At 44.9% G+C, this 15,932-nt stretch overlaps 1 protein-coding gene across 1 annotated transcript; it reads left to right on the top strand.

Moving 5' to 3' along the window:
- Nucleotides 1-6,784: 6,784 nt before the first annotated feature.
- On the top strand, nt 6,785-13,894 carry LOC102903503 (retinol dehydrogenase 16-like). The gene is made up of 4 exons (XM_076554061.1): nt 6,785-7,244; nt 11,352-11,613; nt 12,842-13,005; nt 13,454-13,894. The coding sequence occupies exons 1-4, from the start codon at nt 6,932-6,934 to the stop codon at nt 13,669-13,671; spliced, it is 957 nt and encodes a 318-aa protein (XP_076410176.1). The 5' UTR covers nt 6,785-6,931; the 3' UTR covers nt 13,672-13,894.
- The last annotated feature ends 2,038 nt before the right edge of the window (nt 13,895-15,932 follow it).

The raw sequence follows: 15,932 nt of genomic DNA on the forward strand, positions 1-15,932 counted from the left end.
GATGTGTGTTCACTGGGGGAAAATGCACCTTCAGGCTCCCTTTGTTAAGGAAGTCCCAGTGTTCACTTTGTAGGATGCAGCCCACTCATTCTAGGGTTTTGAGGTCCCCTTGGGTACTCAGAACCTTGAGAAACCCTTACTCTTTTGCCCTAATGAGCATCCTAGGGAAGTCCTGACAGCTGTTGGGAAGCAGGACAAGGAAGAGCAAACAAGGAGCAGGACCAGGACCAGGAAAGCCATGGACAAGTGGAAGAGGAGGAGAAGGAACAGAATTAGCAGAAGCAACAGGATTTGAATCCAAAGTGAGATTCACTAAATGTGGAGGAAAAGGAGGAGGAGCAGGACGATGATCTGGCTGTGTTAGGTGCTTCTCTGTGGCTGTGACACTGTTATGCTCCGATCTTGGGGCTCCAAAAGACCACCATGGAGACTGAATCACATTTGTTAAAGCAAAGATTCTTTATTTGCAAGCTCAGAGCTTGGACTTTCTGTCAGACACAGTGGTGGACCAGAGAGCCCAGAGCCTAGGCCAGGTGGGGTTTTATCATAGCAGAGGTTGGGGTGTTGACGTTCCCAGGGTTCAGGACACCGCTTGGCTGATATTTCTCAAAGGGTGCTGAACATGTTTGGAATGTCAGGTTTCTCCCCTTAGACGCAGGCCCTCCTTGGGTGGAGTCAGTTTATGGCTTCTCCTCTTCTGGGTGTTGCCTGTCAGTAAGCCTGTCACAGAAGTTGTGTCTGGGCCTCTAAGCCTGTCATGGCAGTTGTGTGGTCAAGCTGTTTTCACACACACACACACACACACACACACACACACACACACACACACACACACACACACACACACATTACAGACTAAAAGAAACTTGTGAAGGAAAGGTCTTATTTGGCTTATACTTCCAGGCCACAGTCCATGACTGAATAAGTCAAGGCAGGAACTCCATGCTGGGGTCTAGAGGAAGGAGACTGAGACAGAGACCATGCCTGACACTTCTCACTGGTTTTCTCTCCATGGCAGGCTCAGCTTTGCTTTTTCACACACCTCAGGACCACATACCCAAGGGTGGCACCACCCGCTGTGGGACAGACCCTCCCACAGCCCTCACTTTCAAGGAAAAGTCCACAGACATACCTGCAGGCCAATCCGATGGAGGCGATTCCACAGTTCGGTTTCCTCTTCCCAGATGTCCTTAGCCTGTGTCGGGTTGATGAAAATATCCAGCACAATTGACCCACTGACATCGTGATCCACAGTGTATCAGTATTAGACTACAGCCTTTCCTTTTTGTTGTCGATTCTCAGATCTCATGCTAATATCATGGTATAAAACAGAGTGAATTTGATGTCTCACACTCTCAAAACATTAAAACCCCTTAAAAGTTCAAAGTCTCTTTAAAACATACAAAGTCTAGTCACTGTGGGTTTCTGAAAAATCAAAACTATTAAATATTTTCTTGCTCCAAAAGAGAAGAACCTCCATGTACAAAAAAATAGACCCTTAATCAAAATGAAATTCCAGCATCGGAGATCTCCATCTTGTAGATCAACGTCTGATATCTGGGGCTCACTCATGATCTTCTGGCCTCCAAAGCCTCGATATCTCCAGGTCTCCAGCTCCGCCATCCTCAATGCACACAGTTTGTCTCATGTCTGATGTCTCAGGACTGCTCCACTCCATTCCTGTTGCCATCTTAATTCCCCCAGATCTAGAATCTCAACTATTCTGCGGTCTCCATACCAGCTGAGGCTGCACCTTCACCTTTGGTCTCTCCTGGTCTCTCCCAGTGGTCAGCCTCAGTTGCTCTCCATGACCTCTTCAATCCCACAGCTTTCATGTCACCAATACTACTCTCATGGGAGAGATTCTCAAACACTGCCAAGGTCATCTGTGAATTTAAGATGCAGAGTTGGTCCCTGTGCACCATGGATAGCCAGTGTGTGCTCAACCTGAGGAAATACTCCCCAGATTTTATCTCAGTGATGCTGGTCTCTAATGGATAACAGTCGATTCTTCAGCCCCAGATGACCAGCATCCATTGTCACAATAAAGCAAAATTTTCACTTTCTATTATTCATGATAAAAATGTCAGATATACAACCTGATGGAGGAATTTCACCCCTCCGAACATCACAAACCTGGCCTTCTACTATCTGCATTGTTTACCATATCCTTTTCTTTTTAATTTTCAAATTTATTCCACTCTAATGTATTGCATACTCTCCCTCCTCTCCTCCACGTCCCCATCCTCTACAGTCCCCATCCACTCCTCCTCCTCAAAAGGCAGCCCTCCCAGGGATATCAACCAAACATGACTTATCAAGGTGCCATAAGACTAGACACTTCCCCTCATATTATGTTTGGACAAGTCAACCCAGTAGGAGGAAAAGGGTCCCCAAAGCAGCCAAAAGAGTCAGAGAAAGCCCATGCTTCTGCTCTTAGGAGTCCCCCAAGAAGAGCAAACTACACAATAATAATATGTATGCAGAGGGATTTTAGGTCAGACCCACACAGACCCTCTGATTGTTGGTTCAGTCTCTGTGAGCCCCTTTAAGCCTGGGTTAGTCGATTTGGTGGGTTTTCTTGTCGTTTCCTTGGCCCCTATGTCTCTATAGTCATTTTTCCCCTTCTCGGGAGGATTCACCGAGGTTGGCCTAATGTCTGGCTCTTGGTCTCTGCCTCTGCTCCTATCAGTTCCTAAATGGAGCCTCTCTGACCATGATAAAGATAGGGTCTCGTCTTTGACTATAGTAGAGTATCATTAGGAGTCATTTCACTCACTTATTGTTATTGTTGCTGTTGGTACTATTTGGTTCTAACACAGGTCTCTGGGCTGCTGGAAAAGAAGAAGTCAAAGTATTTCTGTTCTCAGATGATATGATAGTATACATAAGAGATACTAAAAATTCTACCAGGGAACTCCTACACCTGAAAAACACCTTCAGGGAAGTGGCTGGAGGGAGATTAACTTTAAAGAAGCAGACAAACAAATAAACAACAACAACAACAACAAAATATCAGTAGCCCTCATATAAACAAATGATAAATGAGTCAAGAAGAAATCAGAGAAACAACACCCTGCACAATAACTACAGATACTATAAAGTATAGCTAGACTAGCTATAACCAAGCAAGAGAAATACCTGTATGACAATAACTTGAAGCCTTTGAAGAAAGAAATTGAAGAAAATATCAGAAGTTGAAAAGATCCCCCACACTCAAGAATTGGTAGGGTCAACATAGTAAAAATGGCCATTTTACCAAGAGAAATCTACAGATTAAATGAAATACTCCTAAAATTCCAACACAGTTCTTTCCAGACCTGTAAACAAAATAATACCCAACTTCATATGGAAAAGCAAAAAATAAATAAACCCAGGCTAGCTAAAAATAAACCTGTACAATAAAAGAAGTTTTAGAGTTATCACCATCCCTGATTTCAAACTGTACTACAGAGCTCTAATAATAAAAACAGCATGGCATTGGCATGAAAACAGACAAAATAGACGATCCAGACATAAACACACACACACACACACACACACACACACACACACACACACACACACACACACCTGGATTTTGATAAAGAACCCAGAAATACACAATGGAAAAAAAGACAACAACGTCCTTCTGCATCCTTCTCTTCAACCCCCAGAGAACAGCCCATTACGTTTCCAGCTTTCAAGAGCCTTTCAGCTCAAACTCCAACATCCTTCCATAAACCTCACAAACAGTGATGTGTGCTGGGCCATCAGAGTGAAGTCCCACAGTGGTTGTACAAGTTTACATTCCCACCAACAGTGGAGGAGTGTTCCCTTTGCTCCACATCCTCTCCAACATTGACTGTCATTGGTGTTTTTGATCGTAGCCATTCTAACAGGTGTAAGGTGGTATCTCAGAGTCGTTTTGATTTGCATTTCTCTGATGATTAAGGATGTTAAGCATTTCTTTACATGTCTTTCAGCCATTTGTACTTCTTGTTTTGTGAATTCTCTGTTTAGCTCTTTAGCCCATTTGGGGTCTGACTTTTGACATATTTTACAAGAGGCAGTGATAGTTTTTAAGAGCTATAAGTCCTCAGGGGTCGGCTGCAGGTGGGCCTTGACAAAACGAGACAGAGCCTGTCTTTTAGGATGAAAGAGCTGGTGTAGACAGGACAGAATTTGTCAAGTGTCTGGGTGACTGTGAGGATGTGGGTTGTCGTGTGTGGATTCCCTGTGGTGGGTGAGGTGAGTCTGGGCCTTGGAGGACACTGTCCTAGCTGCCTGGTGGGCTCAGTTATGTCCCTTAGAGATGATGGAGCTGTTGGTCTGATGAGACCAGCAATGAATAATCCCTATTGCTTTGGAAAGATGGAAGGCTTTTAGCAGGGCCATAATTTGGCCTGAGTTTGTCATGGGTCCTCCTTTTGTTGTTAGTAGCCTGTGCTCTTTCCAGATGGCAGCGTGGAACAAGAGGATATGAAAAGCATATTTGAGGTCTGTGTAAACATTTAGGGATTGTCCTTGTGCCAATTGGAAGGGATGAGTGAGAGCTATTAATTCAGCCTGTTGGTTAGTAGTGTTGGTGGGGTGCCTGTGCCACCACCACCCCAGTATCTGACACTGGCAGAGCCTGCTTTTCAGGTCCTCTTATGTAAAAATGAGCTGCCATCTGTGTGCCAGGTATAGGTGGCCTGAGGCAATGTGCCCTCCTGCATGTGTGAAGGACGGGGCAGTAGTTCCTCTAGGTTTGCAATGAGAGAATGAGATGGGGAGTCGTCAGTATTGGGTTGAGGGAGAAGACTTGAGATATAGAGGGCAGAAATCTCAGGGCAGCAACATCAGGCTTCAGCTGCCAGGCCTCAGAAGAGCTGACAGTTGTGGGGCTGGAATTTGTGGGGAGGACCAGCCTATGTTGTCTAGGGAAAAGTGAGGCAATGCATTCCCCAGAGTCCTCTTGTCCAAGGTCTGAAGAAGGCCCTGGCAGCAGTTGAGGCAAAAGGCAGTTTTGCTCAGTGGCTGGCATTGGCACTCTGGAGCAAGTTCCGGGTGAGGTTCTTCGGGTGGAGGTTCCTCTGTGCCCATCCATCTTCTTTGGAGGAAAAAAGGGTGCTGCCAGGAGCTGGCATGTCTCTCTATCATAAAAGCTTTTTAATTAAACAATTTAAATGCCATATTCTGCAGATCTCTGAGCATTTGAGGACTGTCTGTCTGTTAGGTGAATGACTATCAATCTGTGCTCCCTAACAGTCTTCAATATGTTAGCAGTTTTAATAAGACTAAAAAAGGGGGCTTTGAGTGGGTGTGACTCATTTCTGAGAAAAGGACCTTCTTAGGGGACCAGAAACTCCATTAAAGGATATATATATATATATATATATATATATATATATATATATATATATATCATACCTATACCATCATTTGTTTAAATTCTCTAGGATTTAGTGCTGAACATTTGGCAAAGACATAGGTGTAAATCTCTAAGTTAGATTTTTGTTAATCTGAATGGATCCTTATAGCTTTCAATATCTATTATCATATAGAGTATATTATAAACCAGAGTTGAATCAAATATAGCTTTACATTCTATCATCATACAAAAAATCCATACCGACCCAAAATATCTGAGGCTTGCTGCTTCCTTACTCCAGAAGGAGATAAAATGGACAGAGAGGTCACTAGGACTAAATGTATTTTTTATCCATAGCAAACCTTAGTAAAAGATGGCTGCCAGCCATGAGGCTGTCTACATCATGATAAGGTCACCAGTCAAGATGGAGGAGAGCCATGTGGTTGCTGTTTAAAACATATATATGTATGTAAACATATATTTACAATACTTATATACACATATACAAAGAGTGGAATCCAAGTTACAAACACATACACGCAGAATTAAGGCTAGCTACATTCACACATATAGGGTTAAATCCATGTCACATGCATATACACACTTAGATATATTAAACAGGAGTTGGGTAAATAAGAAGAAAGGGAGAACCAGTGTGTGCTGAGCAAGACAAAGCACACATGCTTTATTTGTCAGAACATGATCAAAATATCATACAACACGCTAGAGGTTGTGAATAAGGTTTGTTGGGAAATTAAGCCAGAAATCTTGGCTTGGGTCACTCAGGGGCAGTCATGGAGGTTGCGGCTGAGGATGGCTCTCCTCATGTCTACTAGAATTCATGCAGCCCAAAGAAGAGCTTTTGAGGGAAAAGTCGTTTCCTCCCCCACGTCATCTGTGAGACTTAGGGATCTGAGTTCCAGGTGTCATCACCTAGAGGTCCTCAGGGGTCAGACTTCCTCCTTGGCACCTCCTCCTTCCCAGGCAACTGCTGTACCAGGAAGTCACCAGCCGGCCCTGTCCTCTCTTTAGTGTCTCCTGGAGTTGTAGTGACAAGGAGAGACCTTTGTTTTCTGAGGAGAGATTCTGGCTGAGGAACCTTGGGTGGACACCTGAGCTCAGGGCAGGATCTTCACGAAATGTCTTCTGAGTCCCGGTGCAGGTTGGCAAGGGCACCTACGTTCAAAATCCCTGGGTTCAGGGCTTTGGAGTGCCAAATGCAGAGTCACAGAGGAGCCAGGGACTGCCTGTAGTGAGCATGTGTGAGGAAACATGCATGTATTCCCACACGAGTAAATCAAAGATCCTAAGAAAAAGGAGGTGTGTTGGTGAATAGACAGTGCTGTTTTCTTTGGCAGCAAGTAAGGGGATGCCAAAGGCCATTGTATACCAGCTGAGCAAACAGGTGGAAGATCATAGAAGTGAGGCATGAATAAATATCAAAGCAGTCAGCAGAAGAGGAACAAAGTGTGGACTCCCTGATAGAAGCCTGTGTTCCTCTGTGTCTCCTGAGTCCTCTGTGTCTACTTTGTCCTCTATGAATAGAGGCCAGGCTCACTTTAGCACAGACTGTTTGTGCCTGTCCTCTGCCAAGCCATGTGGCTCTACCTGGTGGTTCTCCTGGGCCTGTGGAACATCCTGCGCTTGTTCAGGGAGAGGAAAGTGGTGAGCCATCTCCAAGACAAGCATGTCTTCATCACGGGCTGTGACTCGGGCTTTGGGAACCTGCTGGCCAGACAGCTGGACAGGAGAGGCATGAGGGTGCTGGCTGCATGTCTGACAGAAAATGGAGCTGAGGAGCTGAGGAGCAAGACATCAGACAGGCTGGAGACGGTGATCCTCGATGTCACCAAGACGGAGAGTATTGTGGCTGCCACTCAGTGGGTGAAGGAGCATGTTGGCAACAGAGGTACCATTGAGACTACTGTGTGTGTCTGCTGGTTTGTGTCTCTGTGTGAAGGGAATGCCTGTGTAGTCCAGAAAAGATTCCTAATGGGGGTGGGGGTGGAATTTTAGTGTCTACAGACTCTTCCCCTCTCCAGCATGTCACGACTTTCTCTTCCTCCTACATTTGGTCCTTCAAGCTCTCTACTCTTGGTCAGCTGGTGTCCTGTGTCATTTCATGTCCACACTTCTGTCTGTCCTCTTCTGTCACTGTATGCACAAAGGCTGCACTGTTGGCTGCTGAGTGCCAGGTTAGAGACAGTGAGGAGGTTGGGGCCCTGGCTCTGTGTGAAGCTGGCTGGGCATGGGTCAGATGCATCTCCACTCTCAGTACTGGACCCTGGTCTCACCTTCCACCTGGGATCCTTTATGGGGAGCCAAGGCCACTGCCATGCTTAAGGGTAACACCCCACACTGGAGGAATGCCTTAGTTAAGTCAGATGTAGGAAGGGGATTCTCTCTCACACACTCACACATCCTGCCTCTATTCTTTCTTCTCTCCCTTTCTCTCTCCCTTTCACTGTTTGCGTGGGTATGAAAATAATTAATTAAGTTAAAAATGTATTGAAATAATGGTTATTGTTCTAAACACTAAAACATATCAATCCATAATTAACATACGATTTACTATCCAGTGGATAAAACTAGTAACAGTTGGATCTGTACCAATTAACAAATGTACATTCTTTTCAGTTTAAAATGGTGAACAATTTTTACCACTTGAAGATTTATTCAATTATAGTATTCAAATAACTAAAATAGTTTGCCCAGTAACAAAACCCAACTAGTTTTTTACCATACCTTGGCTTTGGATTTTGGAATAATTTCATTTGGTTGTGTTTATTTGTGTTGGGTTTTGAGTTCATGTCTTGGTATAGAGGAGGCCATGATCTGATGTTCCTCTTCCCCAGTTTGCTTTGTGCTGGGATTTCAATCATGTACCTTACTCAGCTTGTTTCCTATATTTGCTGTCATAAGAACTGTCTTGGGAAACTTCTGCTTAATTCAGAGTCTGCAAGCATGTTTAATTTTGGAAACAAGAAATAAAATATGTTTTTCCATATTTTTAACAAATTCTTTGTCCTTTTCCTGGTTTGGGGGTTGTTTTTTGTTTGTTTAATTGGTTGGTTTTGGGTTTTTTGTTGTTGTTGTTTTTGTTTTTTGAAACAAGGTTTGTCTGTGTGCTCATGGCTGTCCTGGAACTTGGACTGTAGATTGGGCTGTCTTTGAACTCACAGAGATCCACCTGCCTCTGTCTCCCTAATGTTGGGATTAAAGAAGTGGGCCAGCATGCCTGGAAACTTTTTTTCATAAAATATAATTCTATCATGTTTCCCTTTCCTCAACTCCTTCATGATCCTCCCCAAGTCGCTACACACCAAAATTCATATTCGTTCCCTCCCCCCTCTCTCTCTGTCTCTCTCGCTCTCAAATAAAAACAACAACAAGAAAACCAAAATGAAAATCTACAAACAATAAGAAACCCAAAACAGACAGAAAAAATGCAGAACAAATCAACATGAAAGATCCCTAAAAATGAATACTTGGGGTTCCTTTTTTGTTAGCAACTACTTCTGGGCATGAGACTCCAATGTCACTGCAGTGGAGAAAACTGTTGCTCCCTTTGCCAGCAGGTATCACTTACAAATTGCTTCTTGGTTAGAGGTGGGACCTTGTGTCCACTGCCCCTTCTCAGTGCTGAGTCACCGTCTGGATCCCGAGCAGATCTTATGGGTGCCACCAAAACCTCTGTGAGTTTATGTGTGCCTCATCCTGTTGTGTCCAGAAGACAGTTAATTGAAGTCTTCCATCACCTCTGGCTCCTCATTCTCCCCACATCCTCATCTTCAAAGACCCCTGAGCCTTGAGGTGAAGGCTTTGATGAAGATTTCCTTTTAGGACTGAGTGCTCCAAAGTCTGTCACTCACTGCACATTGTCCAGTCATGTGACTCTGTGCTCATTCACATCTATTGCAAGACCAATGTTTTCTAATGAGTGTTGTGCAAGGCACTGATCTATGTGTGTAATACTACATATTACCAGGTATTTTACCATACATTCCTTGAGCAGAATAATGTTCTTAGGTTTTCCCAAGGCCCATGACTTATCTGGTCTGATGTTTCTGATTCCTACGCAGAGTCCAGGTATGGGCTCCACCTCATAGAGTGCCCTTCAATCTAATCGGAAAGTGACAGTTACTCCAGGTCATTTGTGCCTCTACTGCGCAGTAGATCTTACAGGCAGATCACAGGTGTAGGTCACAGGGTTTGTAGCTGGGTGATCCTGGTGCTGGCCTTTCCCTCTGGGAGTGCACAGAGTGTCTTCTGGCACCCTGCTTGTGAATCAGTAGGGGTGAAGCTGTTAGTCGGACACCTGCTCAACCTCTCCCTGCTGGATGACATAAGTAACTATCATCTTCAGCAATCTGTCCTTACTATGAGCTTGTGAAGAACAATGAGTGGCCTTGGCAATAGCCTGTGATGGGGGTTGGGAGTGTGGCTCCATGGAGACCTTTTGACCAATGACTCAACGGGATGTAACCCATTACTGGCACTGAAAGTTTTACCTGGTGGCATAAGATGTCTAGGTCAGAGATCATCTCCCCATCCTATGGTGACTCCATTTAAATCCTTTCACATATGTATGTATCTTAGGAATTATCTATAGAAATAGATTTCCATAGAGCTTCTCAAAACTAGATTTTAAAAAATTTATGAAAGAATATGGGTCCCCAGAAGGATAAAACTTGCTTTTGAGCCAAGGGTACATATGACATATGAGTCAAGTTTTTTAAATCAACAAATGCCATGCTAAATCTAATCAACTACTCTCCAATGCACTCTGCACAGAAATTGACAGTGGAATGTGGTGTGTAGTTGTAAGACTTCCCGAGTGGATACTTGAGGATCCAGGACTTAAAGACCAAAATGGATGAGGAAGGGCAGCTGTTGGGTGAGGGTCAAGAAAGGGCGCCCTTTTCTGGGGTTGGGGTGGAGTCTCAGTGCAGTTGGTGGTCAGCAATCATTGTCTCCTCTCTTTCCTGTCCCTGGGGTTTGCAAGCATCTGAGGAGAGCTGCTCAATATTGATGCTAGACCTCCCAAGACTGGCTTCATCAGAGCCATGAACATAGCAGTTTTTTCCAAACTCTGCCCAAACAAGGTCCACATGTGTTTGTTTCTCAACCTAATTTCACCAGGACATCAATTTTCTCCTTTCTTTTGTTTCTTTTCTATTTTCCCCTATTACCTCTCTCACTAATCCTTCCTCATAACTGTCTTCCTTTGCTATTTGAAAGACAAAGGCAGCAGTGTGTCTTAGTCAGTCTTCTATTTCCGTGAAGGGAAACCACGGCCATGGCAGTTCTTATAAAGGAAAGCATTTCTTTGGGACTGCTTACAGTTTAGAGGTTTAGTGCATTATCAGCATGGTGTGAGGCCTGGTGGCCCACAGGCAGACATGGTGCAGGAGAAGGAGCTGGGAGTTCCACATCCAGATCAGTTCTACATGTCTCCTTCCAGACAGCAGGAAGAATGAGACTCTGGTCTGGCTTTGGCTTTTGAAACCCCATAGCCCAACCACCCCCAGTGACACACTTCCTCTATCAAGGGCACACCCACTCCAACAAGGCCACACCCCCTAATCCCTCTCAAGGAGTGCTGTTTCCCAAAAATGCATGTTTTCTAATCTATGAGCCTCAGGGTTATATCCAAACCACAACAAGAGAATGAATAAAATATTTTCAAGGATGAAAATAATCGGTAAAACATAATCATAATTTCATGGTCTCCAGATAAACATGTCTTCAACACCCATTTTTATAAGTAGCAAGTGACAGTGACTGCTTATTTCTTCCCAGGCAGGGATCTGGGCCATGAACCTAAAGGAGGGAGGTGTCCACGCTGTGAGCCTAGAGCCTCTGGGTTGGGTCCCCAGCCCTGTGATGCCATGCTGTTCCTCATTGCATCTACTCTCCAGTACACACATGTCTAAGTGGTCTCACCTTGTTGAATGTGCATTTCACCCATAACTGTACCTGAGCTGTGTGACTCTCTTCTTCCCACTGTTTCCAGGACTCTGGGGTCTGGTCAACAACGCTGGCATCTCCATCTCCTTGGGTCCCAGTGGGTGGCTGAACAAAGAGGACTTTGCAAAGGTACTGGATGTGAACCTGTTGGGAATGATTGAGGTGACCCTGAGCATGCTGTCCTTAGTGAGGAAGGCAAGAGGCCGTGTGGTCAACGTCTCCAGCGTCATGGGTCGAGTGTCTTTCCCTGGTAGTGTTCCTTACAACATCTCCAAGTGTGGTGTAGAAGCCTTCTCGGACTCCCTCAGGTATTGGACAGGGATGTGGGTACCGGAGGGAAGCATTGGCATTGGGTTTTATTTGATCATGGCCTTTAGAATCCCATCATGGAGAGGATAATCTCTGGTTGGGGACTGTCTCACCTTCTCCTCATTCAATCATCCACTGGGAAGCACTTTTCCATGTCTCTAGCAGAGGGCAGGACACGAACTGAGTGTAGTTCATCTTGTCCTGCCATGAAAGACTGAGGGTACTAGGTGCCATTATTGAGGTCAAATTGAGCTTTGGAGTATTTTGAGTCAAGAATTCAGACCCCTGAGCTCTATGATGCTAAACATGTTTTTGAGTGGGGCTGAACATCTCATTCAAATTGAGATAGATATCACGCCCCTGTAGAGTCCAAAACCACCATGTTCCAGCAGACAGAAATGTTTGAACCTGACCTAAAGACTATGGCAACTTAGAGAGTGTGAGCAGAGACAGAGTGGAACTTTGGAACTTCCCTTGGAATGACCCATGTCCCAGTCAGCTGTGTCCACCATGGTTGTCATCTGTTTGTCAGGGTCCTGTAGCAGGATTGGGCTGCAGCAGAGTAAAGGTTGAACATGGAAACCTGGGACCTGTATGTGTAAGTGGACTCTCCCTGGGAAAAGTATAGACCATATGTGGAAGGCGGATGGTCAGCAGGTGGGCTGATGTAGACTTGTGGAGAGCCTAAGAGTGCTCAACGGTATGTTCTTCATGCTGTCAGCAATAGAATCCGTCAAAGGGATTGAATCAGGGGAGCCATTTGGGGCAGGTACATCCCTGCTGGAGGGAACAGGGAGGCTGTGAATGTGAGGAAGTGTCAGGCAGGTTCTTGCTCTCTGAAGACTCCTGCAGGAACAAAGTGAGAGATGTCCTGAGTGCTTCCTGGGACAGTGGGGTGGACTGAGACTTAGGAGTGAGGTGGAGGTGACTCGGGCAAGATGGTGACCCTTTGCATCTGCAGAACATGGAGAGAGGTCTTAATGGTGTCATAGAACAGAAGGCCTAGTTTTAGGTCAGGGAGCTACACACACCAAACACTTAGTGTGACATTCCAAAGCACAGAGGTAATGCCTTCACTGGGAGTTTAATTCCCATGTGCTACACAACCCAGATCCACAACTGTGACCTCTCCTCACCACAGGCTCATGTTGGCATGTCACTGTACACTTATGGTTAATTTTTTTACAGAAAATCATCTGAAATTGTTGATGTCTGTCTGTCTTGCAGAAGGGAGCTCTCCTATTTTGGGGTGAAGGTGGCCATTATAGAGCCTGGTGTCTTCAAGACTGCTTTGAGCAGTAGTGACAGGTTATCATCAAACATGAATATGGTGTGGGACCAGGCCAGCTCAGAGGTCAAAGAAATTTATGGCGAGAACTTCCTGGCATCCTGTAAGTGAGCTGTGAAGACCCAACAGAGTCTAGTCCTGAATCCTTAGTCTCCTGTTCATTTTGCCAGTACTAACCCATTGCCCTCACTCTTCAAAGAAAGTAGACCCATTTTCTTGTGGTAGGTGTGTATATTGTCAGGAAAATCTTGACTTTGAGAACATGGTGCTCTGCTCCATCTGAGCCTCTCATCATCATGAAGCTGTGAGTGAGGTCAGGGATGGGAGGAGGAGGAATTAGACAGTACTTTCCATGAGCTGAGACAAAGATGTGGGCATGCACGGTTCTTCCTTGAAGCTGGGTCGTGGGCCGCCTGAGGAACTGGGACAGGATAGTGTTGGCATGGCTTCTGATGTGGGATCATGGGGTCTAGAGAAACTTTCCTCTAACTAGGTTTAGAGCAGATGGGGTGGAGGTGAGCAGCAGCTGAAATACTTCTCGCTCTGCACAGATCTCTCAATGCTAAAGTCGTTGGACCAAAAGTGCAATGAGGACCTCTCCTTGGTGACGGACTGCATGGAGCACGCACTGACTTCCTGTCACCCTCGCACTCGGTACTCAGCTGGTTGGGATGCCAAGCTCTTCTACCTCCCCATGAGCTACCTGCCCACCTTTCTTGTGGATGCCATGATCTACTGGACATCCATAAAGCCTGCCAAAGCTCTGTGAAGCCTACATCTGTTTCTGTAGTTGGGTGTATGTGAGTGTAATGTGAGGGAGCAGATCCTCAGGAGAAGGAAGATTCCTGGGTTCAGTACAATCTTGTCATTGGGAGGAACATCCATAGTGGCCTGACTTTTCTTTGTCATTATAAATTTGGAGGAAATAGAGCCACAGGAAAAACTACTACATTTAAACAAATGTGGGTGAAAATAGAAACTGATCTTCCATGTGTCAGAGTCATTTATTTTACTTACTTTATTCTTAAAGATTTATTTTTTTATTTACTGTATGCATGTGTGTCTGTTTTCCATGAGTGTAGGAGTACCTGTCAGGATGCACCATGTAGCATGGGTCGGCTGAAGAAAGAAGCACTCCAAGATGAAATTTAAAGGCCTATGGGGTAGCAGGAATGTCCAGATTCTCTGAACCCCAAACAGCTGTACAAAGGAGTATTGTATTTATTGATTGTTACACAAAGTATTACCTTATACCAAGGTCCAGTCTAGTTTACATGTCTTACTAAGGGGGAACATCACATGCCCCCATGACTCTAGTCCTTTATATATATAGTTTGCAATACACAATAATACAAGTGCCCTGGATCTGCCTGAGGAGTCTTGTGATCAAAGCCATGGGATGGCTGCAAAGACCCTTCAGCAAAACAATTTTACAAAACTTGGGGAGGGAATCACTTTTTTCCCACAAGGGTTCTTCAAGGTTAAAGTACTTCTAGAAAACAGCTGTTCATTCTAATGTCTACCCCAGATACAGTGACTCTGCTAAATTCCTACAAGCACCCATGGAGTCCATATTATTGTGTCGGAGTTACAGGCAGTCAGGAGATGCCTAACTGTGGACTGGTAACAAAATTTGGGTCCTCTAGAAGAGAGGCTAGTGGTCTACCAGATGTCCCTATGTCTAAACCGTTCATATTTGTAGTTAATCTTTAGGTCATTTGAATCTGGGACTCACCATGTCACACAGGTACATCATGACCTTCTGAATGTCTCCCTTTGCGACAGCACATCTGGCTTAGGTCTGAAACCCAAAGGGGCTTTGAGGGTCAGTGAGAGAATGAAGAAAGGACAGATACACAGACACGTGTACAGAAAACAGGCATCCAGTGGCCTGTGTGTGCTCTGATGGAGCCTCAGCTACTTCCTCTTCGACCTGCACCCTGAGCATGTTTATTGTGAACATCAAAGGGAAGGGGCTGGCTAGTCTCTGCAGAGGGACTGAAGACACCAGGTTCAGACTGTAAACATCCATGAAGCTGCAGTTGCTAGTTTTTTCCTGACTGATCTATAAACATCTGAATGTGGTTCAGAGGAAGAAAGCTTTTTCAATTCTGAACCTGACCCATATAGGAAAGGCTTTGCCAATTTGCCATGGGTCAGAGGGCTTCATCCCTGTCATGGAGGTGCCCAGGTCAACAGTACACACTCACTCAGGACCCACTCAGGGCTTCCTCTCCTCTGAATTGCTTCAGCATCTCCAGTGCTGGGATTATGAAGGTGTGCCACCAAGCCATGCTGTTATTTTATATTTCATCGACACATACAAACACTATTATTACACATGATAATAAAATAGCATGTAAATGTTCAAGCAATTCATCACAAAACTTACAGCATCAGAACAGTGAAAGAACAGGGTGTCCAAGATGTAAAGGAGCTAAGAGTCTCCCAGTGCTCCTGTATAGTTCATTCACGTCAGCTCATGATCTACTTGCAAAGAGAACAAGACAGTGTACGGTGGGACACTCCTACAATGTTAGCATTCTGTAAAATGAACCAGAAGGATCAATGTGAGTAGACAGAAAGTGTGAATATGAAGTCTCCTGGATTCACACTTTCTCTCTCTACACACACACATACACACACACACACACACACACACACACACACACACTACATTTTAGAAAAATCAGGAGCATTTCTCCACTTTGTAGACTGTGAAGAACCTGATCAGAATGGTTGGACCCATCTCCGAAACTCTCTCCAGAACACAGACAAACATGAGAGAACAAGTTTCTGTCCCTCTTGCTGGGCTACATACGGGAAGGGCCAGCACCAAGGACAGATCTATGGTTTGTAAAGAGGAGCATCATGTGCTTGAACACAGTGTGATTAGAAGGAAGTACCCATAATGTGGTCCAAGTCTCAAGTGCCGCACCCTGGGAGGAGCCCACATTCCTCCTCCTTCCAGATTTCTTTGTTGAGTGAAGACTGGAGTCTACTCAGGGGACCTGTGAGGGACCCTTCAGA

The sequence above is a fragment of the Peromyscus maniculatus genome, chromosome 18 (assembly GCF_049852395.1).
Source record: "Peromyscus maniculatus bairdii isolate BWxNUB_F1_BW_parent chromosome 18, HU_Pman_BW_mat_3.1, whole genome shotgun sequence".
Classification (NCBI taxonomy): domain Eukaryota; kingdom Metazoa; phylum Chordata; class Mammalia; order Rodentia; family Cricetidae; genus Peromyscus; species Peromyscus maniculatus.

What these genes read in the sequence shown, in the direction of transcription:
- LOC102903503 (XM_076554061.1), top strand. Translation starts at nt 6,932, where the DNA reads ATGTGGCTCTACCTGGTGGTTCTCCTGGGCCTGTGGAACATCCTGCGC. An exon ending in GCCTTCTCGGACTCCCTCAG is followed by an intron (nt 11,614 to 12,841) that starts GTATTGGACAGG and finishes TCTGTCTTGCAG; the next exon opens with AAGGGAGCTCTCCTATTTTG. An exon ending in CGAGAACTTCCTGGCATCCT is followed by an intron (nt 13,006 to 13,453) that starts GTAAGTGAGCTG and finishes CGCTCTGCACAG; the next exon opens with ATCTCTCAATGCTAAAGTCG.